At 33.8% G+C, this 14,496-nt stretch overlaps 1 protein-coding gene across 1 annotated transcript in view; it reads right to left on the reverse strand.

The window, feature by feature from the left end:
* The window catches only part of oys (lysophospholipid acyltransferase 6), a 149,030-nt gene that overhangs the window by 8,334 nt on the left and 126,200 nt on the right, over window positions 1-14,496 (reverse strand). Inside the window, exons 3-7 of the mRNA XM_089638324.1 lie at window positions 9,564-9,641; window positions 7,890-7,981; window positions 3,895-4,002; window positions 2,930-3,072; window positions 765-879 (exon numbers count right to left, since the gene is read on the reverse strand). Of these exons, the coding sequence (XP_089494450.1) occupies window positions 765-879; window positions 2,930-3,072; window positions 3,895-4,002; window positions 7,890-7,981; window positions 9,564-9,641 (536 nt within the window). The remainder of the gene's footprint in view (window positions 1-764; window positions 880-2,929; window positions 3,073-3,894; window positions 4,003-7,889; window positions 7,982-9,563; window positions 9,642-14,496) is intronic.

Raw genomic sequence — 14,496 nt, forward strand, 5'->3', positions numbered from 1 at the left:
CTTTAAGGATCATAATATTGTATTACGCAAATAATCATTTTTGCGCATTTGTCATTCATTTCTTCCAGTCCCGAATTAATATCATACAAAACTTTCAAAAATGCATTGCATTGATCGTTTCTATATGCATTATTTTACCACATTAATCGTTTAAAGCACGCAGTTTTCGAACTACATATTATTATTTCAAAACATGAAAATACAGAACCATATTTCGTATCTAAATGCATAGTTTCGATTAACGGTACGTACTTGTAAACGAGTGGAACATTCGAAATTTGTGCCGTTAGTCATTAGTTGTTGTTAGACATTTAAACACAACGGTGCACGAGTGCGATCTTTTTACTGGGCAGAAAATTAGAAACACACATTCACGTTAAAGAGTCCTGCCACCGTGGTGAAAGGTCAAAAGAGGAGAGGATCTCCATGTTGTTTGGCGTCAACAGTATTGGAAATGACATATGCGAGCCCCTCGTCATTGGCAAATCACTGAAACCTAGGTGTTTTAAGAATTCGTAAACTTTACATGGAAGATATTTTGCAAACAAAATTTATTTTTAAGTGACATTGATGCAGAAATGGGAGAAAAAAACTAAATATTTTAGTTAGTAGACACCTGTGCAGCTCACCCAAGTGATAAGACATTTGTAAGAATGTAGCTTTTTCTATATTCCCGCTTTCATCAATAGGTCTTCAAAAACGATAGATAGAGGTTTCACTGTATATGTAGTAGCACATAATAGATATTGAGGTTCATCACTTACAAGAGAGGTAGTTGATGGGATACTTGGGGGCCAGCATGAGGTGAAGAGATGCAGCTCCTACAGCTCCCAGGAGTTTACCCCAAATGGCGCGCTTTCTATTTGGCTCATCGGCAATCTGCAACCAAAAACAATAATTTTAAACATGTAATTGCAACCCTCAAACTAACTTAATCCATTTAAGTCAGAATACAGTCAAAATATATTTGAAATAAAATCTGTATAGGGTTAGCATCCGGTTACTATTGAAGAATCCGCTTTCCAAAGTCAGATTTACTCAGTCTTGAATGGAACCCTGTATTAACACATTGTTTGCGGGAGACGCTTAAACGCGTCTTTTGCGTACTGTTGGTAGAGAGCGGGAGACGCTTAAAAGCGTTTTTCGTATTTGTATACTATTGGTAAAGCGCGGGAGACGCCAAAATGCGTTATACACTTAGAGTAACAATATATTACGATGATATTATGATGTTGGTTACTCTGTGTAGTAAAAATAATGTGTCAGCTCTCGTTAGACGTGTACTAGGTACCTGGCAATTCGTGGAATTAGGGTCGGGTGACCGGCCGACTGTGGTCATAAAACATGCACTTGAAATAAAATAACTGTAAGATAAATGTTTTGTTTTTTTTTTTTAAATCTTTAAATTTCTTCAGTGTTAAAGCGATATTGTCTCTATTTTCGTTTCTGCCTACATTCCGCTTTAAAAATTTCGTACAAAGTATTTGTGTGCTGTGCTCGAAAAGTATTTGTTACATTTTTGTTAGTTATTTGTTACATAATAAAGGGATATTTTTTCATAAAAATGGAGTACGGTAATGATAATCGATTACAATAAATATATGAAAGGCGTTGACCGAGCAGACCAATACCTTTCGTATTATTCTATTTTACAAAAAACCACTAAATGGACAAAAAGGCTAGCGATGTATATAATAAATTGTGCATTATTCAACTCATTTGTTGTGTACAACTCCGTAAAAGAAAGGAAAATAAAATATAAACGATTTTTTAAGGAAATCGCAGAGCACTGTGTGGCTGATCAGATTTCGTCAGATAATAGTCAAGACCCGGAACCAACACCATCAACATCTGGTATCCGAAAAAATCTTCAAAATCTGATCCTCCAGGAAGACTATCGATTGATATGCGAAAACATATATTGGAAAAGATTGAAGGCCCTGGTAAAAATAAGAATCTACGAAGGCGATGTCGTTTGTGCGCGGTACACAAAATACGTAGCGAAACCCGGTACATGTGTAAATTCTATGATGTACCTTTACATAAAGGGAATTGTTTCCAACGATTTCATACTTTCAAACAATATTAGTGGTGTGTATTTTACAAAATATATATACTATGTTGAATGTGCATAAAATGACTAAATCGACAATACGACAAAAGTGCAGTTTTTCAAAATTTTTAAATTTAAACTTAAATATCAAAATTTTTTCTTCAAAAATATAAAAATTTGTGACCAGATCATAATAAAAGATTTTGAAAAAAGTTAAATACTGAAAATTTTATTTAAATTTGATCAATAGTTCAGAAGTTATAGCTATTTTACATGAAACGTAATTTTGCGCGCGAACTTGATAAAAATTGCCCACTTTACGGCGTAGATTGATTAACCTGTTAACCGGGCGGGACGTATAAATACGTCAAACGTAAACAGTATCGGGTACGGGTAGGACGTATAAATACGTCCTCGAAATATATGTTGCGCCCTGGAACGAGCGGGACGTATATTTCCGAACATATCACACGGAAATTGAGTTTTTAATTTTTACATATTTAATTTTTTTAAACTCAATGTTTCTCTTTTATCTGTGTGCTTTTATTTATTGTTCTGTAATTATAACCTTTTTTATATTTTTTGTAATCTTTATGATTGTTTGTAAATATTCTATTTTTTTAATTCGATGTTTTCACTTTTTTTGATGCATAAATAAAAAAAAATAAAAATAAAATTAACGTCCACCGGGCGTGACGTATTGATACGTCCTAGTGAAGGAGTTCGCGCCCGTTATATGCTGCGTTATTCAAAACTGAACTCCCCGGTTAACAGGTTAAAAAACCCCCCGCAAACATTGTGTTAATACTAGTTGTCGGGTAATCGAGCAGCGGATTACCGAGAGAGTATTGTAAATGTATTAGTAACATCACCAACCTGAGCCTCGGACGCCTTATTATAAATGAAGTCTTTATAAAGAACATAGGTCAGCGCCGGCCCGCACAGCAGAGTCTGGAAAGCCAGCGAATACGAGAAGAACTCTAAAGGCGACGGTAATTTCGGTAACGCTTCGTGCCCACCTAAAATAGTAATGCCCAATTAATACTTATTAACCTTAACCATCATATTGAATATTATCAATTATAAAACATAATAAATTGATCATTTACTATATTTTAAAAGTGCCACCACTGAGAGATTGGGCTCTTGTGGAATCAGGAACTGCAGATGTATTTTCTTACATCAATACTTTTCTGCAAGCGCATTGATTGTAATTACAGATTTTGCTGCGATCAATATCTCAGTGGTTAGTGTGTAGCACTGTTTTTGAGAAAATTCAAACTTCAGAAAAAACTCTTTTGTAAGAGATATTTAACAGGTTCACTGCCAGCCTTGGACGGTGTAGGCTTTGAAAGGTCTATAACCATATACAAAAGGCTATAACTTTAAAACCATATTAGATAGTCAAAAACCACACGCAAAAAAATTTGATTCACTCAACACAAGACCAACATAAAAACAACACGTCGCGATGGTCATTGGATTTACACTGAGCATTGAAAGTTATAATGACTGTGCGAAGTTTCTCAAAACATTCAATCTCCTCGCAGAATTGGCAGTGAACCCGTTAATCAGTTTAGTTGCAGTTAAAACATTTTAATCATAGTGAATACTATGATAATTAATGATAGACTAATAAATAAGTGGTTAATGTTTATTTTTAGATATATAGATTTTACTACAATTAAGCAGTCTGTTTGTGGAATGAAAATACCGGGATAAAACATAAATCATACTTTGTATAAGGGAAATTGATTAAGAAATAGATAGGTAGAGATTACCTACCTGCATTTAAAACAGGAAAAGTTCATACAACATTTATTTATTGGCGTTTTCTTTACCATTGTCTCTGTTGGGTTTGGTTGAGTTTGCATCGCCACACTTTTCTCTTCCGTCGTGAACCCAAAATGCTACGGAAGTCACTCTTTGTGTTATTATCATTAATGGACCTGGAATCATTCAAACATTCAATATTATCATAAAAGTTATTAGAAATAATTAAAACATTCCCTTTAACACGAAAACAATGTGAAATAACAATTTTTTGTAGCTCGTGGATGCTGTACAAAAGCTGCAAAAAATGTGTGTTATACAGGGTGTATCGGCACTAACCCGACAAACTTTAACCAGCTATTCCTTAGCACATTTGGAGTAAAAAATGTTATGTGCACTTTGCTGTCCGGTAGCATTTTTTTTTTCAATTAAAAACAAAAAAAAAATAAAATTTCCACACTACATCACTGTCATTGGCATTGCGTTTCGTGTTCAACAGCTGTTATAAGCAAGTATGTCAAAAAGCGTCTTCGCTCTTTCGCACACACTAAATAATAATAGTTAAAAATGAGACGAATGGTGCCGTGCCATTTCGTTGTGATTGTAAAAGTGCGCCAATATAGGTACACACGTGCATTATTCAACGGAATTCGAATAAAATATTTGCCAGATGGGTTTTCAAACTTTGACAAAGGATAAAACAGTGGTGACATGTGGTGAAAATATTAATAATATTTTTTTTATTAAAAAAAATGTTACCGGACAGCAAAGTGCACATAAGATTTTTTACTCCATAAATTTACTATTCATATGTGGTGAAAATATGAATAGTAAATTTTTTATTTTAAAAAAAACGTTACCGGACAGCAAAGTGCACATAAGATTTTTTACTCCAAATATGCTAAGGAATAGCTGGTTAAAGTTTGTCGGGTACGTGCCGATACACCCTGTATATACCTAGTCAAATCACCTTAATAATATTTAGCTCTAACACTAGTAATACAAGGTCTCCGGGATAAAGTGCACTAACTGCATGGGATGATTTTAGATGAAAATAAACATCATTCAAATTCCATCGTTTGTTCCAATATAAAAATGTGTTTTCTTTTTTTTAAATAAAGACAAACATTCCCAGGTAGTAACCTGACAATATTTGAAAATCTCTTACTACCACCACAGTAAGCGGAAAATATTGCTTGTGTTGTGATGGAGGACTCAGCCAGCCGAGGAATTGAACATGCGACGCCTGAGTGGGACCCAAATGCGATGCCAACTCAGATACTGACCGGTCAACCGGTTTCCATACAAGTATATTTTTTTATATACAAACAATTTAACTGTATTTTTGCTATTTGTTTTTGGGGTGTTATGCCGTGTTACGCTAACTCCTTCTTTAGCCAACGTTTCGGACAGCATTGCAGTGTCCATCATCAGGGCAGATGTGTTATTTGAGGTTGTGGTGAAATGTGAGCTTATGTATGAGGATGTGATACCGTGTTGCCAGCTCCAACTCTCTGAGCTAACATTAACATATAATTTTTAAAAGTTGTTATCTTCGTTTAGCTCTAGTGTAACCGTCAATTACCGGATACCAAGAGCTATTGAGCTTAGCTCCATCGTCTCTATTAATGTTTACGGGATTTTTATGAATTTCAATGGCTTCTGTAATCAGCCGTGCTCTATAAGTTTTGGGTCTCCCCAGGACTTCAGGAACAAATCCAAAGTAATGCCCGGTGTCAATCAAATGCTCGGCAATTGCCGATTTGTCAGGGTGGCTGAGTTTACAAGCTGTGAAGTGTTCTGAAATCCTTTTGGAAATAGTCCGCTCTGTCTGGCCTACATAGACCTTGTCACATCCGGAACAGCTGAGTTTATACACTCCATCTGTTTCCAGAGGAAACTTAGTCTTTGCAGACCTCAGTAAGTCCTGTATCCTTGTCGTTGTTCCGAAGACAGTCTTGATACTTTCCTTTCTCAATAGCCTGGCAATTCTGTCTGTCACATTGTGCACATAAGGCAGGAAGGCACAGCCTTTCGACTCTTGTTCAATTCTGTCTTCTTTTGGTGCAGATTTGGCTCTTATGATTTGCCTTGTCTGACTTTAACTGTAACATAAAAACAATCTTAACCCTTCAGGTTATTTTGTTGGCTATTGGGAACAACTCATATGGTCTTGCAGAAATCCGTCTTCCTTACTGTTGTTATGGTGAGAAATTTGATCTAAACGGTGTTAGAAAGAGAAAACACCACGCTTTATTTTCAAATCTAATCACAGAAGAATTAAAATGTGCACCTTTATGAAGCCAAAGGTTCCGACCGCAATTTGAAAAAAACTTAAGACTTTTTTATTATATATGTTTATATGCAATATTTAAAAGTGGGGTGACTTTAACATTTGTAATAACATTTACTAATAAAATAAGTTCGTTTTTATACAATTAATAACTTGACTTAACTTGACGGCCGGCATAGTCCAGTGGTAACGCATTGGACTGCCATTCCGAAGGTCGCGGGTTCGAACCCGGCGTGCGCAAATAAATTTTATTTGATTAATTTGTGTTATTTCACAATTAATTAATTAAAATAATATATAGTATATTTGCGGCACGTTCCAGAGTGGAAGATACTACCAGTATCGCCCTGGTGTAAGACCACCATTCAGAATTGAAACGTTGCTCCAAATGGCTTTATCCGTGTTTAGTGACTAGATCTGAATAGCCAGGTACTTCCCCACCTTCCTCTTTCCCTTCCCCACTTACCTTCAGCCTCACAACATCCCCCAATTGGGGATGCCATAGTCTCACTGGCTCCAGACGGGAGCAGTTGGGACTCTTGTGAGGTAATCACTATAAAAAAATAATATACAGTTAATTTTAGTTACAAAAAATGTAATGTGAGTAATTTTAATTTTTTTTATGTTTGTGTATTTCATCACCTTTCAAAAACAGTTTTTAGTTTTCGGATACATTCAGAAATATTCCATTTATTTGGATTTTATTGCAAAGCGGAAATACACGCAAATTCTTGGACTTAAAAAAATTACGTATGGCGCTGAGGCCTGAAAAGTTAAAACTTTGGAATTTGAAAATAATTATATTCTTTGCTACTTGCAGATGTAGAATCACATCCTGAAGTTAGTGCACTCTACCCCCGGATACCTTGTATGCATTGAAAATCACCAGGTTAATTTACAGATGTTTTGGCTATAGGGATTATATTGGTGTGATAAATTGTCTTGAATGTCCAAATAGTGCAATAAGGAAGTATTAAATTATAGAATTTTTGTAATTATAATATTAGGTATAAAATAAGGGCTTCAACATATTTATTTATTTTATCAGAGTTGCGTTTTTGCATCCTTCTTAATGAATAACTTTGCAATAGATTTCTTATTTCTTAACCATTTAACAACATATTTTCCCCAATCTGCTTAAAATTATACACAAACTAGCTGACGTGTACCCGGCACTGCTAGACTTTTTTCTACCTTCTATAAATGTAATATGCATATATTATACATACAAAAACCTTCCGGAAGAAATTCTCTCAATGATAGTGAAAACCCTATCAAAATCTGTTGCGTAGTTTAGAAGAACTAAGCGCACAAACAGACAGACGCGGAAAGTGACACTATTTTGTACTATTTAGAGATAATCCTTGTTTTAAAAGATCAAGTGTGACTTTTGAAAAGAGTTTTGTGTACACTTGTTATATCATAGACAATGGAAAGCAGCAAAAATGATTTTATATAAGACATTTTATCATCACAATAAGCTGTTAAAAATTTGTTTTCTCATACCAAAATAAATCAAAATTTGACAAAATGTTTTCATGCATACATTTCATAAAAAAACACAACCATTTTTCATTCGGTCATTTGATGGTAAGGCAGAAATATAAATAGTGATCGGAAAACTAATATATTTTCCATGCTTGACTTGCGTAAAACAATGATAATTATACTAATGGGAATGGGTTTAGTAAAAATATAATAACAATAACTTAACTGATAAGAGCTGGATTGTATTATTTTATTACCATTTTAGTAGAATGCATTACTAACCTGTGATATCAAGATTAGTTGATTCCTCCAAGTAAAACTGCCTGTGGAGGTGAATACAGGAGAGGTAGGCAATGGCAACACCTAAAACGGAACTGAAAGCAAAACAAATTTTCAAAATATAATTAATTGAATAGTGATAAATTTGTGTCAAATTAATATTTAATAAAACTATGTACCTACTGCTAACCAATTCTACTAACACAAGAAGACATCACCAACCATCGTAAACAGTTAAAGAAAGTTTGCCTGAATATGTACTAAGAAGTATTAGGCTCAACTCCTTCTAACCTAGTATAGAAAATAGTGGTAAAAGAGGGAAACTTTTCTAAATCGCATTTGGAGTCGATTTTGTAGTATAACTTTTTTTAATTTGAGCTTCCGTTTTTGAGTAAATCGTGTCCGAAGTTGGAACATTTAAGGTCAAAATTGAAAAAAATCGGTCGGGTTAGTATTAACGCCTTTTAAAATGCACCGAAGTGTAAACTCCGCTTCAAAAGTTTTGTTAACCATTTAGTTGCCGAAAAAATAAATTTTTTTGAAGGTTTTTTTTTTTAATTATATACCAAGAGTTTACTAGAAGACATCACATGAAAGTGAAAAACCTTTTTTTATATAGAATAATAGGAATAAACTAAGCAGTGTGTCCATTGACAAAAAAAGTGTGACATTCCATCTTCTTGTCATGACAATTATTTGAGGTCAACAATTCAAAAATGCAAAATTACATATTATTGTAAAAATAAGATGTCATACAAATGTGACCTGCATAACCTACAAATACATTTTAATGAGGCAATTACACATTATTATTGCCGTACACTAGTAAATAATAATAATATGTTAATAATGCAGTATTGAGCTGTTATCCTGCATACAATCTCACATTCTAAAGGTAGCCTACACAAGTATATTCACGCTCGACAGTTCGGTCGAACATGTTGGCTTGGAAGCATGCTCGTCAATGCGTCCACACGCTCGAGCAGCTCGACACAAGACCCTCAGTCAAATAGTTAATTTCTGTGTAAACCTCGAGCAAGAATTATGGCCCTTGAATCTTTTTTGCATCAAGCCATTTGGTAAAAACATTGAGACATGTTCGAATGAGCGTAAAACCATCAAGTATGAACGAGCGTGGGTACTTAGCTTAAGATTGTGTTTTTTCATGTAACTAACTAATCATCACGCCGTTTCACCACAGGGGTAGGCAGAGAGGACGGACAGCCAAAAAACTCGGACTTGGCACACATTCTTTGCCACATTCATACATTGTCTCGTACATACTCTTCTATTATTCTAACTTTTGACATGGCCCGACTCAAGTATTTGATTAACTTGATCATGCAGTGTCTTTCTCGGGCATCCCCGACTTCTTCTCCCATTCACATTTGCGTCATATATATTCTCCTTACACTCCTTTCTTCATTCATTCGCTCTACACGCCCAAACCATCTAAGCGTCCCTTTCTTAATCTTACTCATTACGCTTACATCAGTCTTGCGTTCTTTGCGCATGTCCACATTTCACACCATCATACATGTTTGTCATGTACATTCAGTTTAAAATGTAACTGTCCTATTAGCTTGATATTACATAGCTATTATTCTACAAAATGAATACTTTTACGAGAACGATTAATAATAATTAACTATAATTGGCAAATCAAAATGCACTTACTTGGCCATAACTCTTTCGGGGGCGGTCTTCATCAAGAAGAAGCAAATTACAGGCAGCAGTGCTAAATGTATGGCCTTTCTGGAAACAAAATAAACAAAAAAATGTATACAAAAACTAGTGGATAGGTCGGGAAACACAATAAGGGGTCATTGTTATATTTTTAGTTCAGAGTCAGAGCATTGTAATAAAGATGTAGTGGGAAACAATGAATAATCAAAAAGTTGAACAATAATAGATATTCTTTGGTCTTTTGTATGAAAAGTTGAGCAATAATGGTTGTACCATAGTATTAGAATCAGGCCTCTGGTAAAATGGGTTATGTTTTTCTTTTATGCTCCACACAATCTGTGCCGTGAAAACTGCTTGTAGCAGTCGATAAACAGTGACTGCTTAGTTCAGAATGCATATAAAACACTAAGGACGGGTTGTTTCGGAGAATTTGAACAATTCATCAAATTTCAACGTTCATTTTCCAGTTCTGTGAAAGATTTTTTCAAGTTCTGTTTTAATTTTAGTTTTGTCAAGCAACTAGCCTATAATGATATAATAACAGAACTTGAATAGGACTTTCACAGAAACCGGAAATTAACGTTGAAATTTGATGAATTGTTCAAATTCTCCGAAACAACCCGTCCTAAGAATAAAAAATAAATACTGCAAATTCATAGGAAGGATGTGATGAAGGATTTAGCTTGCAAAAAAGTGAACCTGTGATATTTGGGTGAAATCCTGAATTACCACAAGTTGAACCTAATTTTGTATGCTAACAATAATAATAGTAATACTAGCAGTTAAAAACCCGCTCCGCGGGTTTTTTTCTACTAGGCCCTGCGGGCGGCACTTGCTTGGGCTTCGCCCATTTTAAGTGATACTAACAACAGTTACATTTAATAGATAGATATTAGGTCATTCACAGAGAGAGGGTGAGTATATATTGTTAAAACACGGAACAGGAAGGAGTTAATGAATAATACGGGCCATAATACGGGCGTGTGTCTAGTGTGGTAGTCGAAAAGCATGTAAAAACTGTACACATTAATATTTCATGAATAAAGAAAAAAAAAAAAAAAAAAAAAAAAAAAAAATAACATGCTAAATTTACGCATAATAAGAATGACAGTTGTTTGAATAAATAAAATTTTATGTATTTGTGATGGATTATTTCAAATGAAACACTAATATTGACTACATGTCTACAACTGATATTAACTGTTATCGTACCTAATAAAATTAGCTCATAGGAGACTTGCAGTGCTTAAATATGTGTTACAACCGTCAATGTCTATAAGTTGAATCAATATCGTATAGTTTGTCACAACAATTAAAGATAGTTATAACAAAGTTGACTGAAATAATAGATTATTACATATTGATTAATTGTACCCGTGTTTATGAATAAAAGGAGGGTAATTGTGCGATGAGATTAGCAGTCGGTTTAATTAAAAGGTGTTAATTTTACTCCAACTGGTGGTAATTCTTTACCTACAACTGTTACTGTATCTAATAAAGTTTAAAGTTAGATTATATATACACCTTCATCAGGAGAGTAAAAATCTACATATAAAGGTAGATTGTTACAATATAGCGCCCCTGAGGTGATATCTCACAAAAGCGGCGCTATGCAAATTGTCCAATAAATAAATAAATATAATGTTTACATTTTATTGTGTACATATGCATTGATGTACAATGGAAATAGATAAAATTATGTTTTCCGATTAAACTTTATTTCATCAATTTATTATATCCAACCAATACATGTGTCATGAGCGAAGTTCACCTCATCAGGAGTAAGTATACACCGAAGTCAAAAATTAAATATAGATTGCAATTGGAAAGAAGAAGTGGAAGGAGGGGGGAGGGGTAAGAGTAGGCTGGGTTTATAAGAATTAGGAATTACAATATGAAAGACCAGTTAAGTGGGAAAATATTTAAAAGAGAGTTTATAAAAAAAAAATTGTTGTTAATTATATCTGCTTTTATAAACATGTTCTCTTATTTCTAAAATTTCTAAATTATTTATTTGCGATGCTTTATATCCTGTGTGAAGTACTTTAAGACCTGAAAAAAAAATAGCATATAACCATAAAACAATATATATTTATAGGACAAATAACATTTAATAACGGTTATTCTAATAAATTGATAGTTGAAATACTAAATAAAAAAATTAAACATATTCTCTTCAAACGGTATTTTTGCCCTATTTCTTAAGATATAAATAAACAATGGCGTAGAATTCTGTTTGTGGATAACGATATTTCTAAAATTATATATAAAAACATTCCTGGTACTATTCAACCGGCGTTTTACACTAATAACAAAATGAAGAAATATATTCTTAATAATAAAGATGGCGAAAATCAAACAAAAAAATCAGGAGTTTATAAACTCAATTGGGATGATTGTAATTTCTTTTACAAAGGTAGAACCAATAGAAACTTTGAAGTCAGAACTAAAAAACATCTCAGGGCTCTAAATGGAAATAGTGAATCTGAGTTTGCAAATCATCTTTTGAATCACACTTTCGATTAAAATTCAGGTCTTAAAATACTTCACTCAGGATTAAAGCATCGCAAATAAATAATTTTGAAATTTTAGAAATTAGAAAACATGTCAATATAAAATCAGATATAATTATTAATAAGCAAAAAAAAATTATAAATAATAATGAAAAATGCCATTGCAAAGTTTAAATAAACTTCCAGAAGAAATCTTCTTATTAAACGCTTGATGGTCAAGTAATTTTGCATATTTAAATATTCGCGCCAGTCATTTGGTTCGTTCTTACACCGCCAGAGGTGCGCTCTGTCGGCCATCTATTGACGCGGTGCGTATCGGCCATATTGAAGGAGCGCGTGCTTTTTTCGTCAAACGTCAAACGTAATCACGTAATTGTTGATAATTTTCACTGTAATGTAATTAATCCAATGGATTATGAACTTTCTAAAACATATTTTCTTCGATATTATCCAAAAATTGTATGAGCAGAAACGATATTTTTGAAAAAATATCGTATTACATGACGTGGCGATTCTATTTCAGTATGAAGTCGTGTCTTAATTTTTAATGTCTTATTTTTTTTATATCCGGTCGCCTACAAACCAAAATGAACCTTACGGTTGCTTAAAATTGAGGGGCAGAGTGGTATTTTTTGCCTGCAGACCCCCTATGCAGAATTTATCCGAGTCACATAATTTGAATTTGACCAATCAGAGGGCCTAAATCGTCTAGACGCTAGGACAATAATACTATCAGATATTTGGATGATTTGTATACTGCCGTTTTTGTGCAAAATCACCTCAAGGGCGCTGTACAATAATATGTAATACATTTCTACAAATGTAGATATGTTTTTATTCTTATTTATTTATATTTTGTACAGGCAAAAAACACACCGTACCATGAACAATGAGCATCAATAATATTCATATTGTAAATTCGGTAATGAAACAGTTGGGAAATATCATATCCTTCCTTGAGAGGTCACGGGCTTGCCGCTCTGATAAATATTTATAAATTTATCTAAAATTTATTAAGAAGATGGATTCCACATGCATTGCATGGATATATTTACAGAGTTGAACGATTCTTAAAATGTTCCATCTGTTGCAATAGTGAATGTTTGCCTTATTTTTAAAACGCTATTTTTGTGAAATATCACATCAAGGTCGCAGGTATGAAAATGTTGGAAAATTATTCAAGATAATGTAAAATATTTTAAAATGGATGCACACTCATCGGAAAACACCATTAAGATGTTTACAATTTTAAATCTAACACATACCTGAACACTGACAATACCCTTGATTTATTTTAAAAAAAAACGCGCTTCACTAAAATACAAATCGTCCAAATATTATTGATTACAGTGATCACCAACGTGGACGTCTACTGGTTTTGACAAAGGGGTGCCAAAATTTTACTCGCACCAGGCGAAGTTTGGCTTAGGGCCGGCGCTGCGAAGCATAGGACATACATGGCTATTCAGAGTTTTACCTGATTAGGTACTAAACATAGTTAAAGCCATTGTTAAACATTAAGATAAGTAGCTTTCACTCAAAACAAAATGTAATATTATTATTAACTTATTTCAAATGAATCAGTATGGGAAAAAACCCAAAATCTTTGTTTTAACACATTTAGTTGCATTATGCCTGGTATTGAACATGTTACCTCTAGTTCCAAAGGCAGATATTTATCTAAGTTTATATAGGCACTTGGAAATTTCTCATCATCGCACTGCCTGAAGGGGTGGTGGGGGGGGAGGGGGACATTAAGCTGCCAAAATAAACATGCGAGATATCTGCAGAAATAGTAAACCTCCTGTTAGTAGTAGACACGCTGCTTTAACAGTGCCAATTAATCTTTAAGAGCTTGTTACTTACAGGGTTGCCCAAAAACGAATTTGAAAACACCAATGGAATTCCAGGTTTGCCTTGTTACTCGATAATTAATTAATTTTTATTCTTAAAAAAAGACAAATATTCCTGGGTTACGAATTACCTATCCCAATCTAACTCTTTGAAATCTCCTACTACCATCACAATAAGCAGAATTTTTTTCTTGTGTCGTGATGAAGAACTTAGCCAGCCGAGGAATTAAACTCACAGTGGATGGGAACTCGACGCATCACCAACTCAACCACTGACCGGTCATATTTTAAAACTATTCTTGGTTGTACATAACCTATCAATCCAGTTAAAACTATGAACACTTCAAAAAATATGTTTCGTTTTCCCTTCATTTTCTAAATTGTTCATAAAAAGTTATTTCAAGTATGAAATATAGTGTTTCATCTCTTTTTTCTCAAGTTTGTTTGTAGAATTCCAACTTATTTAAATAATTAATTTAATATGACATCCTGCTGTTGTTTTATTAAACCGCGTCCAGAAGCGTTCAATGCAACATGCAATAAAACAATTAATGCAAC

This window comes from Hesperophylax consimilis, chromosome 12, assembly GCF_061612785.1.
Source record: "Hesperophylax consimilis isolate HC1 chromosome 12, BYU_Hcon_1.0, whole genome shotgun sequence".
Classification (NCBI taxonomy): domain Eukaryota; kingdom Metazoa; phylum Arthropoda; class Insecta; order Trichoptera; family Limnephilidae; genus Hesperophylax; species Hesperophylax consimilis.